Source organism: Bos indicus, chromosome 23, assembly GCF_029378745.1.
Source record: "Bos indicus isolate NIAB-ARS_2022 breed Sahiwal x Tharparkar chromosome 23, NIAB-ARS_B.indTharparkar_mat_pri_1.0, whole genome shotgun sequence".
Taxonomy (NCBI): Eukaryota; Metazoa; Chordata; class Mammalia; order Artiodactyla; family Bovidae; genus Bos; species Bos indicus.
Window position 1 is genome coordinate 30,273,528 of NC_091782.1, and position 13,349 is coordinate 30,286,876.

General features: G+C 54.0%; 1 protein-coding gene across 2 annotated transcripts; it reads left to right on the top strand.

The window, feature by feature from the left end:
• Positions 1–1,031: 1,031 nt before the first annotated feature.
• DHX16 (DEAH-box helicase 16) lies at positions 1,032–13,311 on the top strand. 2 transcript variants are annotated; one of them, XM_019985785.2, is made up of 20 exons: positions 1,032–1,432; positions 2,737–2,987; positions 3,084–3,246; positions 3,543–3,599; positions 5,556–5,810; positions 5,994–6,197; positions 6,278–6,469; positions 7,088–7,198; positions 7,372–7,487; positions 7,975–8,185; positions 8,372–8,470; positions 8,578–8,730; positions 10,131–10,271; positions 10,467–10,629; positions 10,727–10,845; positions 10,958–11,025; positions 11,723–11,885; positions 11,986–12,147; positions 12,416–12,589; positions 13,089–13,311. In XM_019985785.2, exons 1-20 carry the CDS (start codon positions 1,226–1,228, stop codon positions 13,215–13,217), a joined length of 3,138 nt encoding a protein of 1,045 aa, XP_019841344.1. In that variant the 5' UTR covers positions 1,032–1,225; the 3' UTR covers positions 13,218–13,311. The 2 variants fall into 2 exon arrangements, with proteins under 2 accessions (XP_019841344.1, XP_070633561.1); XM_070777460.1 differs by lacking the exon at positions 10,131–10,271.
• Positions 13,312–13,349: the final 38 nt, after the last annotated feature.

Here is a 13,349-nt window from a genome sequence, read left to right on the forward strand (position 1 = left end):
CCACTGTAAATTCAGTAAGGGATTTGTTTCTGATTTGTTCTTTGCTATATCCCTGGGTACTAAAACTGTGCCTGGCCCACATTGGAAGTGTTGGTCTCTCAGTTATGTCCGACTCTTTGTGACCCCATGGACTGTAGTAGGTCAGGTTCTTCTGTCCATAGAATTCTTCAGGCAAGAATACTGGAGTGAGCTACCATTTACTCCTCCAAGGGGGTCTTCCCCACCCAGGGATCAAACCTAGGTCTCCTGCATTGTAGGCAGATTCTTTCCCACCTGAGCCACCAGGCACTTTGCTGCTGCTGCTGCTAAGTTGCTTTAGTCATGTCTGACTCTGTGCGACCCCAGAGACGGCAGCCCACCAGGCTCCCCCGTCCCTGGGATTCTCTAGGCAAGAACACCGGAGCGGGTTGACATTTCCTTCTCCAATGCATGAAAGTGAAAAGTGAAAGTGAAGTCTCTCAGTCGTGTCCAACTCTTCGCGACCCCGTGGACTGTAGCCTACCAGGCTCCTCCGTCCATGGGATTTCCCAGGCAAGACTACTGGAGAGGGGTGCCATTACCCACCTGAGCCACCAGGCACTTTAGGTTCTCAATATGCTGCTAAGTCACTTCAGTCGTGTCCGACTCTGTGTGACCCCATAGACGGCGGCCCACCAGGCTCCCCCGTCTCTGGGATTCTCCGGGCAAGAACACTGGAGTGGGTTGCCATTTCCTTCTCCAATGCATGAAAGGGAAAAGTGAAAGTGAAGTCGCTCAGTCGTGTCTGACTCTTCGCGACCCCATGGTCTGCAGCCTACCAGGCTCCTCTGTCCAAGGGATTTTCCAGGCAAGAGTACTGGAGTGGGGTGCCATTGCCTTCTCCAAGGTTCTCAATATAGTTGAATGAAATGAATGAATGTAATATTCACTAATGACCAACAGAGGGCGACAGAAATTCAGTAGGGAAAGAAATGAACATGTTTTATTCCGAGCTTCGCGTACAATTACGCGAGATTTGAACTCGCTCGGCCACCGTAGTGCGTAGGCCGAAAAAGACCAGCCACTTCCGGCCTCTGCGGTCCGGGAAGATTGCTTTGGACTATCGGAAACTGAACTCCTAGGTTCTCAGGCAGCTCCATTCCGGAGCAGAGGCTCCATCCTGGAGCTCTAGGCCTCCGATCCGCCCGGCCGCCGACGTGGCAGCTGGAGACACTTTCAGGGCCAGGAATAGGGAGCGTGTGTCGCCATGGCGACACCGGCGGGGCTGGAGCGCTGGGTGCAAGACGAGCTGCACTCGGTGCTGGGGCTGAGCGAGCGGCACGTGGCCCAGTTCCTGATCGGTACCGCGCAGCGCTGTGCCTCGGCAGAAGAGTTCGTGCAGCGCTTGCGAGACACCGATACCTTGGACCTCAGTGGGCCGGCCCGGGACTTCGCCCTCAGACTCTGGAACAAGGTGCTGGGAGAGGCGGGACCGGGCGTGGGAGCGGCGGGAGAGTGGGTGGAGCAGGGGAGGGGCCCCCAGGTTACTTGTCCAACGGAGTTTGGCAAACTGTCCAACGGAGAATTAAGCTCAGTTTGGGCTTCCCTGGTGGCTCAGAGGTTAAAGTGTCTGCCTGCAACGCGGGAAACCTGGGTTCGATCCCTGGGTCGGGAAGATCCCCTGGAGAAGGAAATGGCAAGCCACTCCAGTATTCTTGCCTGGAGAATCCCATGGACGGAGGAGCCTGGTGGGCTACAGTCCATGGGGTCGCAAGGAGTCGGACACGACTGAGCGACTTCACTTTGCAAGCAGTTATCACTTTCGGGCCGGACGACCACTCCCGTGGAGAAGATTGAGGAGGGCTTAAGGGTCTATAGAGCAGTGTTTCTCAAACAGGTTTAGGATTCATCCACGGCTTTTGTTCCGATTCGGTAGGTCTGGGATGGTTTCTTCCTTTCTTCATTTCTAACAAATCTTACAAGTTTCCGGGTGATGCTGGAAACTTACCCACCTTTCGAAGAGTGAGGCTATAGAAGAGATGTGTGGGCAGTGTTGTGGGAGGGTAGAAGTGGTGTAGCGGTGATGGCGAAAAGCAGCCCAAAGATTCTCTGGAATTTGTTGGGTAGAGAAAGGGGAAGAGTAAAGGTGTAATGGTGAGCTCCTGGAAGACAAGACTGTGTTTTTTGTCTTTGTATTCATACCATCTAATTGTACCCTGCAGAACAAGAGCTCAGAAATATACAGTAAGACTAAAAGTGTTGAACTTGTTCAGAGAATGGCAGATAACCTGGTGTGGCTGTCCCATATGCACTTGGTGAAAGATGAGGTTAGAATGTACTTGATGTGAGGGTAGGAGCTCAGTGTTAATCTGTTCACCAGGGTATCTCTGGAGGCTGGTACAGTGCCGGCCCGTGACGGGCTCTGCAAAACAATCTGGACAATCCTTGTCCAGTCCTTGGGTAGGAATGACTTAGTCATTGGGGAGAACAGAGGCTGAGCAGTCGAGAATTGGGTGTGAGAATGTAAACTCCGTGAGGGCAGGAAGTTTTGTCTCTTTATCCCTATATCCCTAGTACCTAGCAGGGGGTGCACGGGATAGGCTTAGAAACTGAGAGACCCCATTTGGGCTGATGGACATGGTGTGAAGCCTTGCGGAAGAGAGAGAATGACAGCTGGCTTAAGATCAGTTACTCCTTAAATTAGGAACCGGGCAGAGTAGGTGGGCAGAGATCAGGAGTTGCTCACATCCCCTTGACTTTTCCTCTGTCTCCCGACAGGTCCCACGGAAGGCAGTGGTGGAAAAGCCAGCTCGGGCAGCTGAGCGAGAAGCCCGAGCCTTGCTGGAAAAGAACCGCTCTTATATGTTGTTGGAGGACAGTGAGGAGAGCAGCGAGGAGACTGTGGGCAGGGCCGGGAGCAGTGTCCAGAAGAAGCGGAAAAAACGGAAACACCTCAGGAAGAAACGTGAGGCGGAAGAGGAAGACGAGGAGGAGGAACAAGTTTCTGAGAAAGGAAAGAGGAAGACAGGGTAAGTCAGATGTAGGGGGCGAGAGAATGGGGCAGGTGGTTGATGGGACGGGAAGCCTCTGAGTGCCCTCAGTTAATCCTCTGGGCTGGGCTGCAGGGAGAAGAAAGAGCAGACGGAAAAGCCAGAGTCAGAGGATGAGTGGGAGCGGACAGAGCGAGAGCGCCTTCAGGACCTGGAGGAACGCGATGCGTTTGCCGAGCGGGTTCGGCAGCGGGACAAGGATCGGACTCGCAACGTCCTGGAGCGGTCAGACAAGAAGGTGCGTTGGAGCAGCACGTTCCCTCAGTTCCCATGCAGACCCCTGGATCCAGTCTGAGGTTGGGTGTGACCGCAGATAGTGATCTCTGGGAAGACAAGGGGCCACCTCCAGTAGTCTGGTTATCTCTTTGGGTCTTTGGGCTAAGGTGGCTCTCTGCTGAACCTGTAACCACAGAGATTCCTCAGTGAAGGGGGGACGTTTCTTTGTGCTAGGGAACATCTGAGTGATGCTTGTGATTCTAGACAGGAATGGCTGTGGGCGTGGGGACTTTGACCAGTCTTGCCTTCTTCTCCTAGGCTTACGAAGAGGCTCAGAAACGCCTCAAGATGGCTGAGGAAGACCGGAAAGCCATGGTGAGTCCCTGTGCCCAGAAAGACAAAGGGAAAGACTTCCTGATGGAGTGGTTAGGGGTAGGGAGGAAAGATGGAGAGGAAGTGGGGTGGGGGGTGTTGGGTCTCTGGTTGAGGGGCCAGCTAAGGATAGACTTAAACTGTAGTGGGAAGGAAATGGCCCAGAAACCCTCTCACTCCTTAGGATCAGATCAGACTGTATGTTAGTGAGGGAGTATTTCCCTGTTCCTGGGACTTAAAGAGGTATACTCAACAGGCAGCTGGAAGGTCAAGGGGCTGGCTGGAGGACAGGGGCAGGGCAGGGATGTGCTGACTGCTGAGCTTGTGCACACCATCTCCACATACCTTCCTACGGTCTAATCCCTCCATTTCCCCACCCCATCTCCCACTCCCCCGGGCCTTGTGATCACCCACTGATTTTCAGAGTTGGTCTTCTTACTGCACAGGGACTGAGCCTTTGTGATTCATGCACTAGACTTGTTACAGGGGAGCCTCGGTAGGGTTGCAGTTTTCTGAAGGCCTGGCTTTCCCATGTAAGTCACACTTAGATTTCCCCCAAAGAATTTCGAGACTCTTGGTGTCTTAACAATGCCTTAGTGGCCATCGGGTCTCCCCTGATGTATCCATCTCAGGTTACACCCCAGAAAGTGACTGTAGCCAGAGACTTCTGAGATGTCTCTTGGTGCTGATGTAGTATTTTTACTTTCTTGAACTTTTCTTTCCTTTTTTAATTATGAAAATTTTCATAATTTACACCAATAGGAAAGTTGAAAGAATAGCGTAACAACATCTATCCAGACTGTTTGGATTAAAAAATTGCTAATACCATGTGCAGCATTTTCAATGTTTGTGTAAGTGGCAGCTTTTTTGGTCCTTTTTGAACCGTACGAAAGTTTTAGACATCGTGGCATTTTATGCCATCAGCGTGTCCCTGGTGTCTGCAGACATTCTCACACCGCGCCACTGTCACACCCAAGAAGATGATTCTCATGGATCAGCTAAGAATCTGCCCACAATAAGATTTCCTCAGTTATCCCCAAATGTCTTTAATAACTGCTTTTTCCAAACTGGAAGCCAGTTGCATTCATGCGTTGCATTTGAGTGTGAGGTCTCTTCAGTTTGTTTCATTTTCCCCTTCTCTCTTGCTTTCTGTCTCATCTTGTACACCATGTCCTACATTCTGGATTTATCTGATCCGTATCTTGCGGTGTTAAGTTCTGTCCCAGTGCTTACTTTAAAGTGGAAATTGGGTCTTGCAGCTCGCTTAGACTCAAATTAAACAGCTGTAGCAGCAGCGCTTCTTGGGTGGTGGTGTGTACATCCCATGGTGGGGCGAGGGCGGGTACTGTCCAGCGGTGTGCCTGTCAGGCCAAAGGAGAATTCGATTGTGGTACTCAGATCAGCTCATGAGCATAAACTCCATTTTAGTGTATCATGGAACAAAAAAACCAAGCAATTAAGTATCAAGTTGGCCAAAAAGTTCATTCAAGTGTTTTCCATAAGATGTTACAGAAAAGCCCGAATGAACTCTTTGGTCAACTGGATACACTCGGCCCCCCAGGGGAGGGCCCCTGGCGGATTCTGAGTGTCTCAGTTGTTTTCAGTTGGAGACCTCTGCCTCCACATCGTGGCGTCAGCTGTCATGTTTTCCCCCTTTACACTGGGTTGAACAAAATAGCAAGGGTAGAATAGAAAATACACGCATAATCGTCCTGGTGAATCGATATTGGCAAAGATGGTGAGGCTGCCTGGAAGGACCGTCCGAGCTGCTGGAAGGCAGCGTGTGGGCCCTACGTTGGGCTCCTCGTTAGGCTGTTCAGTGAAAAGGGAAGGACGGTGGAGGACACATCTTTAGGTTCCCGGGCAGGCCTGCCCAGGAGGTTGTGCCTCTTAAGGGGACAGGGGAAAGGGGTCACTCTTCTAGCGAGGGGAGGCTCTGACTGCCCTGGCCTGACCCAGGTCCCTGAGCTGAGGAAGAAATCCCGCCGAGAGTACCTGGCCAAGCGGGAGCGAGAGAAGCTGGAAGACCTGGAGGCCGAGCTGGCGGACGAGGAGTTCCTCTTTGGGGACGTGGAGCTGAGCCGACACGAGCGCCGGGAGCTCAGGTACAAGCGGCGCGTGCGGGATCTGGCCCGGGAGTACCGGGCGGCTGGGGAGCAGGAGAAACTGGAGGCCACCAATCGCTACCACATGCCCGAGGAGACCCGAGGACAGGTGAGGCGAGGGGTCGCCGCTTCAGCCCAGGTGCCCGAGCGGAGGGGAGGGAAGGCTTCGGGGACTAGGGCGGCGGCTTAGCGGGCCCTCCCTTGTCTTGCCTTTCTCTGTGGCAGTAGCGGCTGGGGAGGGGGCGCTGGGCAGAGAGGGCAGCTCTGTCTCCACGTCCCCCTGTCTCCGTAGCCTGCACGCACAGTGGATCTAGTGGAGGAGGAGTCCGGCGCCCCTGGGGAGGAGCAGCGGCGCTGGGAGGAGGCCCGGCTTGGGGCAGCATCCCTGAAGTTTGGGGCCCGAGATGCTGCCTCCCAGGAGCCCAAGTATCAGCTGGTGCTGGAGGAGGAGGAGACCATTGAGTTTGTCCGGGCCACTCAGCTCCAGGGCGATGAGGTGAGGGTAGGGGGCGCAGGGACGTCCTGAGGAGGCTGGCACTGGCCCTGGTGCTCAACAGCCCTCTTTCCCATCCTTAGGAGCCGTCGGCCCCGCCCGCCCCCACTCAGGCCCAGCAGAAGGAGTCCATCCAGGCCGTGCGCCGCAGCCTTCCTGTGTTCCCATTTCGCGAGGAGCTCCTGGCCGCTATTGCTAATCATCAGGTCCTCATCATCGAAGGCGAGACAGGCTCGGGCAAGACCACCCAGATCCCTCAGTACCTCTTTGAGGAGGTACGGCAGCCACACCCTCAGTTGCCACTGACCAGCGCTGTGCTGGTAGCTCCTTTTCATGGGGTTTTATGTCATTGCTTTCCCTTTTCGTCTCGCTCCTTTAGTCTTTTCTGCTCGGTAGTGAGGGTCTTCAAAGGAAGGACCACACCCTTTCCCCATTTCCCTTCTCACTTCCTGCCATGGGGTCCACGCCTGGGAGGCGTGCTGTGCCTTCACGTAGGCAGGAGGTGGAGATGGATAGACGGCAGGTGGGTGTGAACGCGGACCCTGCGCTCCACCAGCCTGGCCTCTGCAGGGCCAGGGAATGAGGACTGAAAAGACCTCGCCTGCTTTTGTGCCTTCCTTTGTTCCCCTTGCTTTGGGGTCTACCCAGTCGGTCAGTCCTTTTCCAGCTCACATCTCGTAGAGCCCTGAACCTGATGACCCAGCGGGCTGGGACTGCCAGGGCTGGGTGAGGACCCTTAGGGAGCTCCACGTCTGCCATCCTATCTGTTGATCTTTGTCTGATTTTCGGCTTCTGTCTGTTCCTCCGTTCCTGCTGCCCTGGCCTGCATTTCCAGCTTTTCTGAATTGCATATTTAGCAAAGGGAAAGCCTCCTCTTTATTCTTGTCATGCAGGGTTACACAAAAAAGGGTATGAAGATCGCCTGTACCCAGCCCCGGAGAGTGGCAGCCATGAGCGTGGCTGCCCGAGTGGCCCGGGAGATGGGTGTGAAGCTTGGCAATGAGGTGAGACCTGTGGGGACTGAGGGTTGCGGGGAGCCCCTCGGGTCTGGGATTCAGTCCCAGCCGCCCACAGGCTCCCCCTGCCCCCCACCGGTCCAGGTGCTCGCCCTTGTCCCCTGGCCCTCCCTCCCGGGAGCACCAGCCCAACTGTTCATCACTCCTGGACCCCTCAACAGGTCGGCTACAGCATCCGCTTTGAGGACTGCACGTCAGAGCGAACCGTCCTGCGCTACATGACGGACGGGATGCTTCTCCGGGAGTTCCTCTCTGAACCTGACCTTGCAAGTTACAGGTCCGCACAGCTCCCCCAGCTCCCATGGGAAGGGGAGCCACCCACCCTCGTCTCCCTCCCGTCTGCTGCTCTCCTGACCTTCAGCATCTTCCTTTATCATATCCTTTCATCTCTGGCTTTTGTCTCCTTTCTTCCCACCCTGTTTTCTCACTTCCAACAGCCAGTTTGGCCATTGTCTTCTCTTCTGACTTATCCACCGGTTCGTGAATCTTTATGGTTTTAACCGTCCTAGAACTGAGATGGGCCCAGGGAGTTAGGGTTAGATCGTGGGTGCTGTTGTCTGCCCAGGCTGGGAGATGCTGTACACTCACAAGCCCCCTCCTTCTCTGACTTTCTGTTGTCTGTCTTAACTGTGATGACTGGCCTCTCTTTGGAGCCCCTTCCTCCCACATTCACCCTTTGGCTCTTTGCTTTCTTCTGTTTCTCTCCTCTGGAGGTCCCAGTGTCCCGCACCCCCAGCTCACTGCTGCCCCTGTTCCTTCCCCAGTGTGGTGATGGTGGATGAGGCCCATGAACGGACCCTGCACACAGACATTCTCTTTGGCTTGATCAAGGATGTTGCACGGTTCCGACCTGAGCTCAAGGTCCTGGTGGCTTCAGCCACATTGGACACAGCCCGCTTTTCCACTTTCTTCGATGACGCCCCCATCTTCCGAATCCCTGGACGCAGATTTCCAGTTGACATCTTCTACACCAAGGTGCCCCCTTAGGGAGGGCGGGCTTAAGTGTGAAGGCAGCAGAGCCTTGGAGGAGATTGGCCTTGGAGGGAAGGATGGGATGAGAGTCCTGAGGGGAACCGGGATGAAGTGTATGTCGAGGTGGGAGGAGAGGAAGGGTTTGCTGGAGCAGGTGGCCCTCCCGTGACCCTGCATCCTCCTGCCCAGGCTCCGGAGGCGGACTACCTGGAGGCCTGTGTGGTGTCCGTGCTGCAGATCCACGTGACTCAGCCCCCTGGGGACATCCTGGTGTTCCTGACAGGACAGGTGCGATGTGGGGCAGGGCTGGTGTATGTATCCTGGGGAAGACTGGGCTGGCGGGTCAGCCCTGCGTGACTCTGGGTTCCGTGCTGCTCTCCCCGACCCAAATCCAGGAGGAGATCGAGGCTGCCTGCGAGATGCTCCAGGATCGCTGCCGCCGCCTGGGCTCCAAAATCCGGGAGCTCCTGGTGCTGCCCATTTATGCCAACCTGCCTTCCGACATGCAGGCGCGGATCTTCCAGCCCACGCCCCCGGGGGCACGGAAAGTCAGTTGGAGAAGCCCACATTCATCATTCCCTATGGTTCATGCAGTTAGTAGTGAAAAGGAAGGAACGCGCATGCCCTGTGCAACGTGTTTCCTGGCACAGCTGCGAGGCTGGGTGGCAGTCAGCCAGCCCGTCACTGCTGGCGCTGGAGAGGGTGACAACAGCAGGGACAGAGAGATAGTCAAATGCATAGTCCAGAAAGTGAGTGTGGCAGAGATGCAATGAGAAGGGAGGGTCTGGGTTTGCCAGGAGGCAGGATTTGAACTGGATCTTTAAGGAAGATGCTGGGGGAGTATCAGAGGAAGGCCTAAGGGGTGTTTGAGGTCAGAGTAATCTAGCAGGCTTAATGGAAGGCTCACATGGCAAAGGAAGGGGAGACAGCTGAAAACAACTTGGGATGGCGGTTAGAGAGAGCCTTTGATGGCAGGAGGAAGAGTGTGGACTTCAGACCAGTGAGTGGTCATCAAAGGACTGTGAGCAAAGATGTAACTTTCCACAAATATTTATAGAGCTCCTCCCACTTTCCAGGAACTGTTCTAAGGGATGAGGATATAGTGATGGACTAAACGAAGTCTCTAGCCTCAGGGAGTTTAGACTAACAGAGGTTAGGAAGTAACACATAAATACATAATGTCAATTTGTGACAAAGGCTCTGAAGAAGTACAGTGCACATCCAGGGGAGTCAAGGTTGGGGGGAAAGAATGGCAGGAAGGTATTTTCCTTAGGGTGTAGGGACACCCCATGTCTGATGAGGTGAGTGTGAAACTGGAGCCTCAGCCAGGCAAGGGAGGGTGCCAGGCTGACATCTGATCCGGAAGATGCGCCCAGTGGAGGGAATAACCCACGTGGAGGATGGGTGTGAGGGCAGGGGTGGAGTGAGGAGCGCTGGTGCTCAGAGATGAGGTCGGAAGGGTAGCCAGGGTCTGGAGAACTTGGGGCCTAAAAGATCTTGGCTGTGATTGTCAGGTAGGATGGGAACCACTGAAGGATGCAGGGAGTGATGTAAGAGGCTCACATTTTAAAAGGATCATTCTGGATGCTGTGTAACCAGGGGCAGGAGTAGAGCAGCGGGACTCATCAGGGGGTTTATTTTAGGAACTAACATATGAAGGTAATTATGAAAGCAACAGTGGGGAAGATGGGGCAGGAGCCTAACTCCCTCAGCTCCCATCTCTGAAAAAAACTGCTGAACCCTCTTCGTTTTCTTTCCTTGTTATGCCCTGCTTATCCCCACGTCTCTCTCCCCTCTCTGCTGGTCTGTTCCCCTCTCCTGACCTTGGCCACAGATTGCTTCAGCTCCTGCTCCTTTGCCCCCGTTTGTCCACTCCTTGTCTTCCAGAATGACTTCTGGGTAACTAGGTGGGTGGAGTTTCTGGGTGACCCCACATCCTCTCATTCAGGTGGTTGTGGCAACCAATATCGCTGAGACCTCGCTTACCATTGAGGGCATCATTTATGTGCTGGATCCAGGGTTCTGTAAGCAGAAGAGCTACAACCCCCGCACAGGCATGGAATCGCTCACTGTCACACCCTGCAGCAAGGTGGGCCTGGGCCGGAGTGGGGTCTCCATGGGGCGAGGAGGACAACAGGCCAACTCAGAAGCAGTGGGGATAGCTCAGAGCAGGGGGGTTAGCGGTCTGCACCCATATCCCCCATATTTCTTGCAGAAATACCACCCTTTCTCTTTTCCATCACCAGAGTGTCAATGGGCCTGACAAACGGTCCTTTCTTTCCAGGCCTCTGCCAATCAGCGAGCTGGCCGGGCGGGTCGGGTGGCTGCGGGGAAGTGCTTCCGCCTGTATACCGCCTGGGCTTACCAGCACGAGCTGGAGGAAACCACGGTGCCCGAGATTCAGAGGACCAGCCTGGGCAACGTCGTGTTGCTGCTTAAGAGCTTAGGTGACTGGGCTCCCCAGTCCTCTTGAGAGGGGAGGGTGGGGCTGCCATCACTGGTCATGTGAAGGAGTCTGTCCTAACCCCACCCATCCTTTTCCAGGGATCCATGACCTAATGCACTTTGATTTCCTGGACCCCCCGCCATACGAGACCCTGCTGCTGGCTCTGGAGCAGCTCTATGCACTAGGAGCCCTCAACCACCTTGGGGAGCTCACCACGGTGAGGTGGGAGGGCAGTGGGCTGGGGTTGGAGGAAGGCTAGGGTGACCCCTTGAGGGGCAGGGGGACACCTGAAGAAGGAGTGGCCTCAACTCTCTCTTTCCTCTCCTTAGTCTGGTCGAAAGATGGCAGAGCTGCCTGTGGACCCCATGCTGTCTAAAATGATCCTGGCCTCTGAGAAGTAAGCCCTTGACTCAGCCAGGCCTCTGGCACACACACTGGCCATGCCTGCTTCTGTCTCTGGGGCCATCTTTGTGCGCTTCCTTTTCCTCTCCACCACATTATTCTTTAACTAATAACAAGTTGTTGGATAACTCCAATTGCCCTTTTGAGGTCCACAAGGGTCAGTCAGACACCGTCCTGTCTTTGGTTATATCAAATGGGTGAGATAGCCAAGAATGTAGAAAATTTGGGGGCATGAACAAAAGTGGAAGACTTTTTATCTGTGAGGAGTGCTGAGGGAGGGCTGGCTTGGAGACTTAGTCTCTCCTCCCATTTCGGACTAGAGCATTTAGGTGCAGCTGTGGGGGGACCACTTTTTAAGGCCATCCCTTGGCTGTGGTTGAAGTTAAAGGTCATTACATGAACTTAAAAAATTGCTGTAATGCACACCTTCTTACCCTCACGACGTTTTCCCACCCCTGCCTCCCTGCACGTCTCTCCTGTTACTGTTTTATCTACAGCCTGACCTCCCCTCCTGGACCCCCATCCTGCTGCCCCTGCCACCAAAAGCAGTCTACGCTCTGATTTGTAGCCGTCAGCCCAGCCTGCAGCCGCTGCATGAGGACATCCATCATACCGCGGTCCCTTTCCTCTTCACTGGGTCTGTTCCTCTGTGTCTTGCTTTGAGCTCTCATGTTTCTCCCTTCCTGCCCCAGGTACAGCTGTTCAGAGGAGATCCTGACAGTGGCTGCCATGCTCTCTGTCAACAACTCCATCTTCTACCGACCCAAGGACAAGGTCGTCCATGCTGACAACGCTCGGGTCAACTTCTTCCTCCCTGGTGGGGACCACCTGGTTCTGCTGAATGTTTATACACAGGTCCCTGGGCTTGGGTGAATGGGAATGAGGAGGGCACAGGGGACTCTGGTCCTGCTGTATAAACTTAACATCCCCTTTTTCCCTCCCTCTCTCTTCACAGTGGGCTGAGAGTGGTTACTCTTCCCAGTGGTGCTATGAGAACTTTGTTCAGTTCAGATCCATGCGCCGAGCCCGGGATGTGCGGGAGCAGCTGGAGGGGCTCTTGGAACGTGTGGAAGTTGGTCTCAGTTCCTGCCAAGGGGACTACATCCGTGTTCGAAAGGTCAGCATTTCCTTAGTCTAGTCTCCTGCCGTCCACCCATTATCTCCTGAGGAGCAAGCTTGTCTGGGGCCAGCGACCTGAGAATGTGCCCCTTTCCCTGGGGAAGGTGGGTTCCCCTTGTTCTTTCTTCCTGGGGCACTGGAGGTCCTTACCTTCTTAGGTCTCCCAAAGTGAAGTGAAGTGAAACCCTGCACTAAAAAGGTAGCGAGTGCTGAGGGTCCCTGGATGCCAGCCTTTCCCATTGACTTCCTTTCCCGCCTGCTTCCAGGCCATCACCGCTGGCTACTTCTACCACACAGCACGGTTGACTCGCAGCGGCTACCGCACAGTCAAACAGCAGCAGACGGTGTTCATTCATCCCAACTCTTCCCTCTTTGAGGAACAGCCACGCTGGCTGCTCTACCATGAACTTGTCTTGACCACCAAAGAGTTCATGAGACAGGTGAGGGCACCTTGGCCTGCCCAGGCAGGTGGCTTGTGTGGGAGATGGTATTCTGGCATGCGAAAAACCCAGGTTCAGGTTGCTGGGACTGGCAGAGAAAGAGGAAAGCAACTTGGTTTAAGATAGGATAAGGTAGAAAGGCATCCATTCTAAAGCTGTCTCAGCATCCGCTAAGATCTAACTGTTCATTCACTAAGTGCTGAATGCATTGTCTCAGTGCTTCAGGGGCTGCAGTGATAATGGTGAACAAAGCAGGTGTGGCCTTTGTCTTGAGTGTATTTTAGTCTTTAGGTTCAGGCTTTTGTTTAGAGTTAGCTTACTTGTGCTCTTGAACAACATATAACAGAGTGTTGGGATATAGAGTATTAGAGCCAGATACCCATTTCCCTTGCCCTACAGACAAAGGGGAAAGAAGAGAACCTTTTTAAAAATCACACACATCTCAGAATCTAGGTTGGACAAAAGAGAATCTTGCTGATTTTTTTCTCTCCTCTTGCAGGTATTGGAGATTGAGAGCAGTTGGCTTCTCGAAGTGGCGCCCCACTATTACAAGGCCAAGGAGCTAGAAGATCCCCATGCTAAGAAAATGCCCAAAAAAATAGGCAAGACACGGGAAGAGCTAGGGTGAAGAGCAGGGGACAGAACAATCAGAACCTAACACCAGCTCCTTTTCCTTCTGTACCTTATTTAATATCTATTAATAAAAATATTTTTAGAGTAAAGCTATGGGGAACTTTTTTTTTTGGCTACTCGGCTTGTG

What these genes read in the sequence shown, in the direction of transcription:
- DHX16 (XM_019985785.2), top strand. Translation starts at nt 1,226, where the DNA reads ATGGCGACACCGGCGGGGCTGGAGCGCTGGGTGCAAGACGAGCTGCAC. An exon ending in GTGTGAAGCTTGGCAATGAG is followed by an intron (nt 7,199 to 7,371) that starts GTGAGACCTGTG and finishes ACCCCTCAACAG; the next exon opens with GTCGGCTACAGCATCCGCTT. An exon ending in TGCTGAATGTTTATACACAG is followed by an intron (nt 11,886 to 11,985) that starts GTCCCTGGGCTT and finishes CTCTCTTCACAG; the next exon opens with TGGGCTGAGAGTGGTTACTC.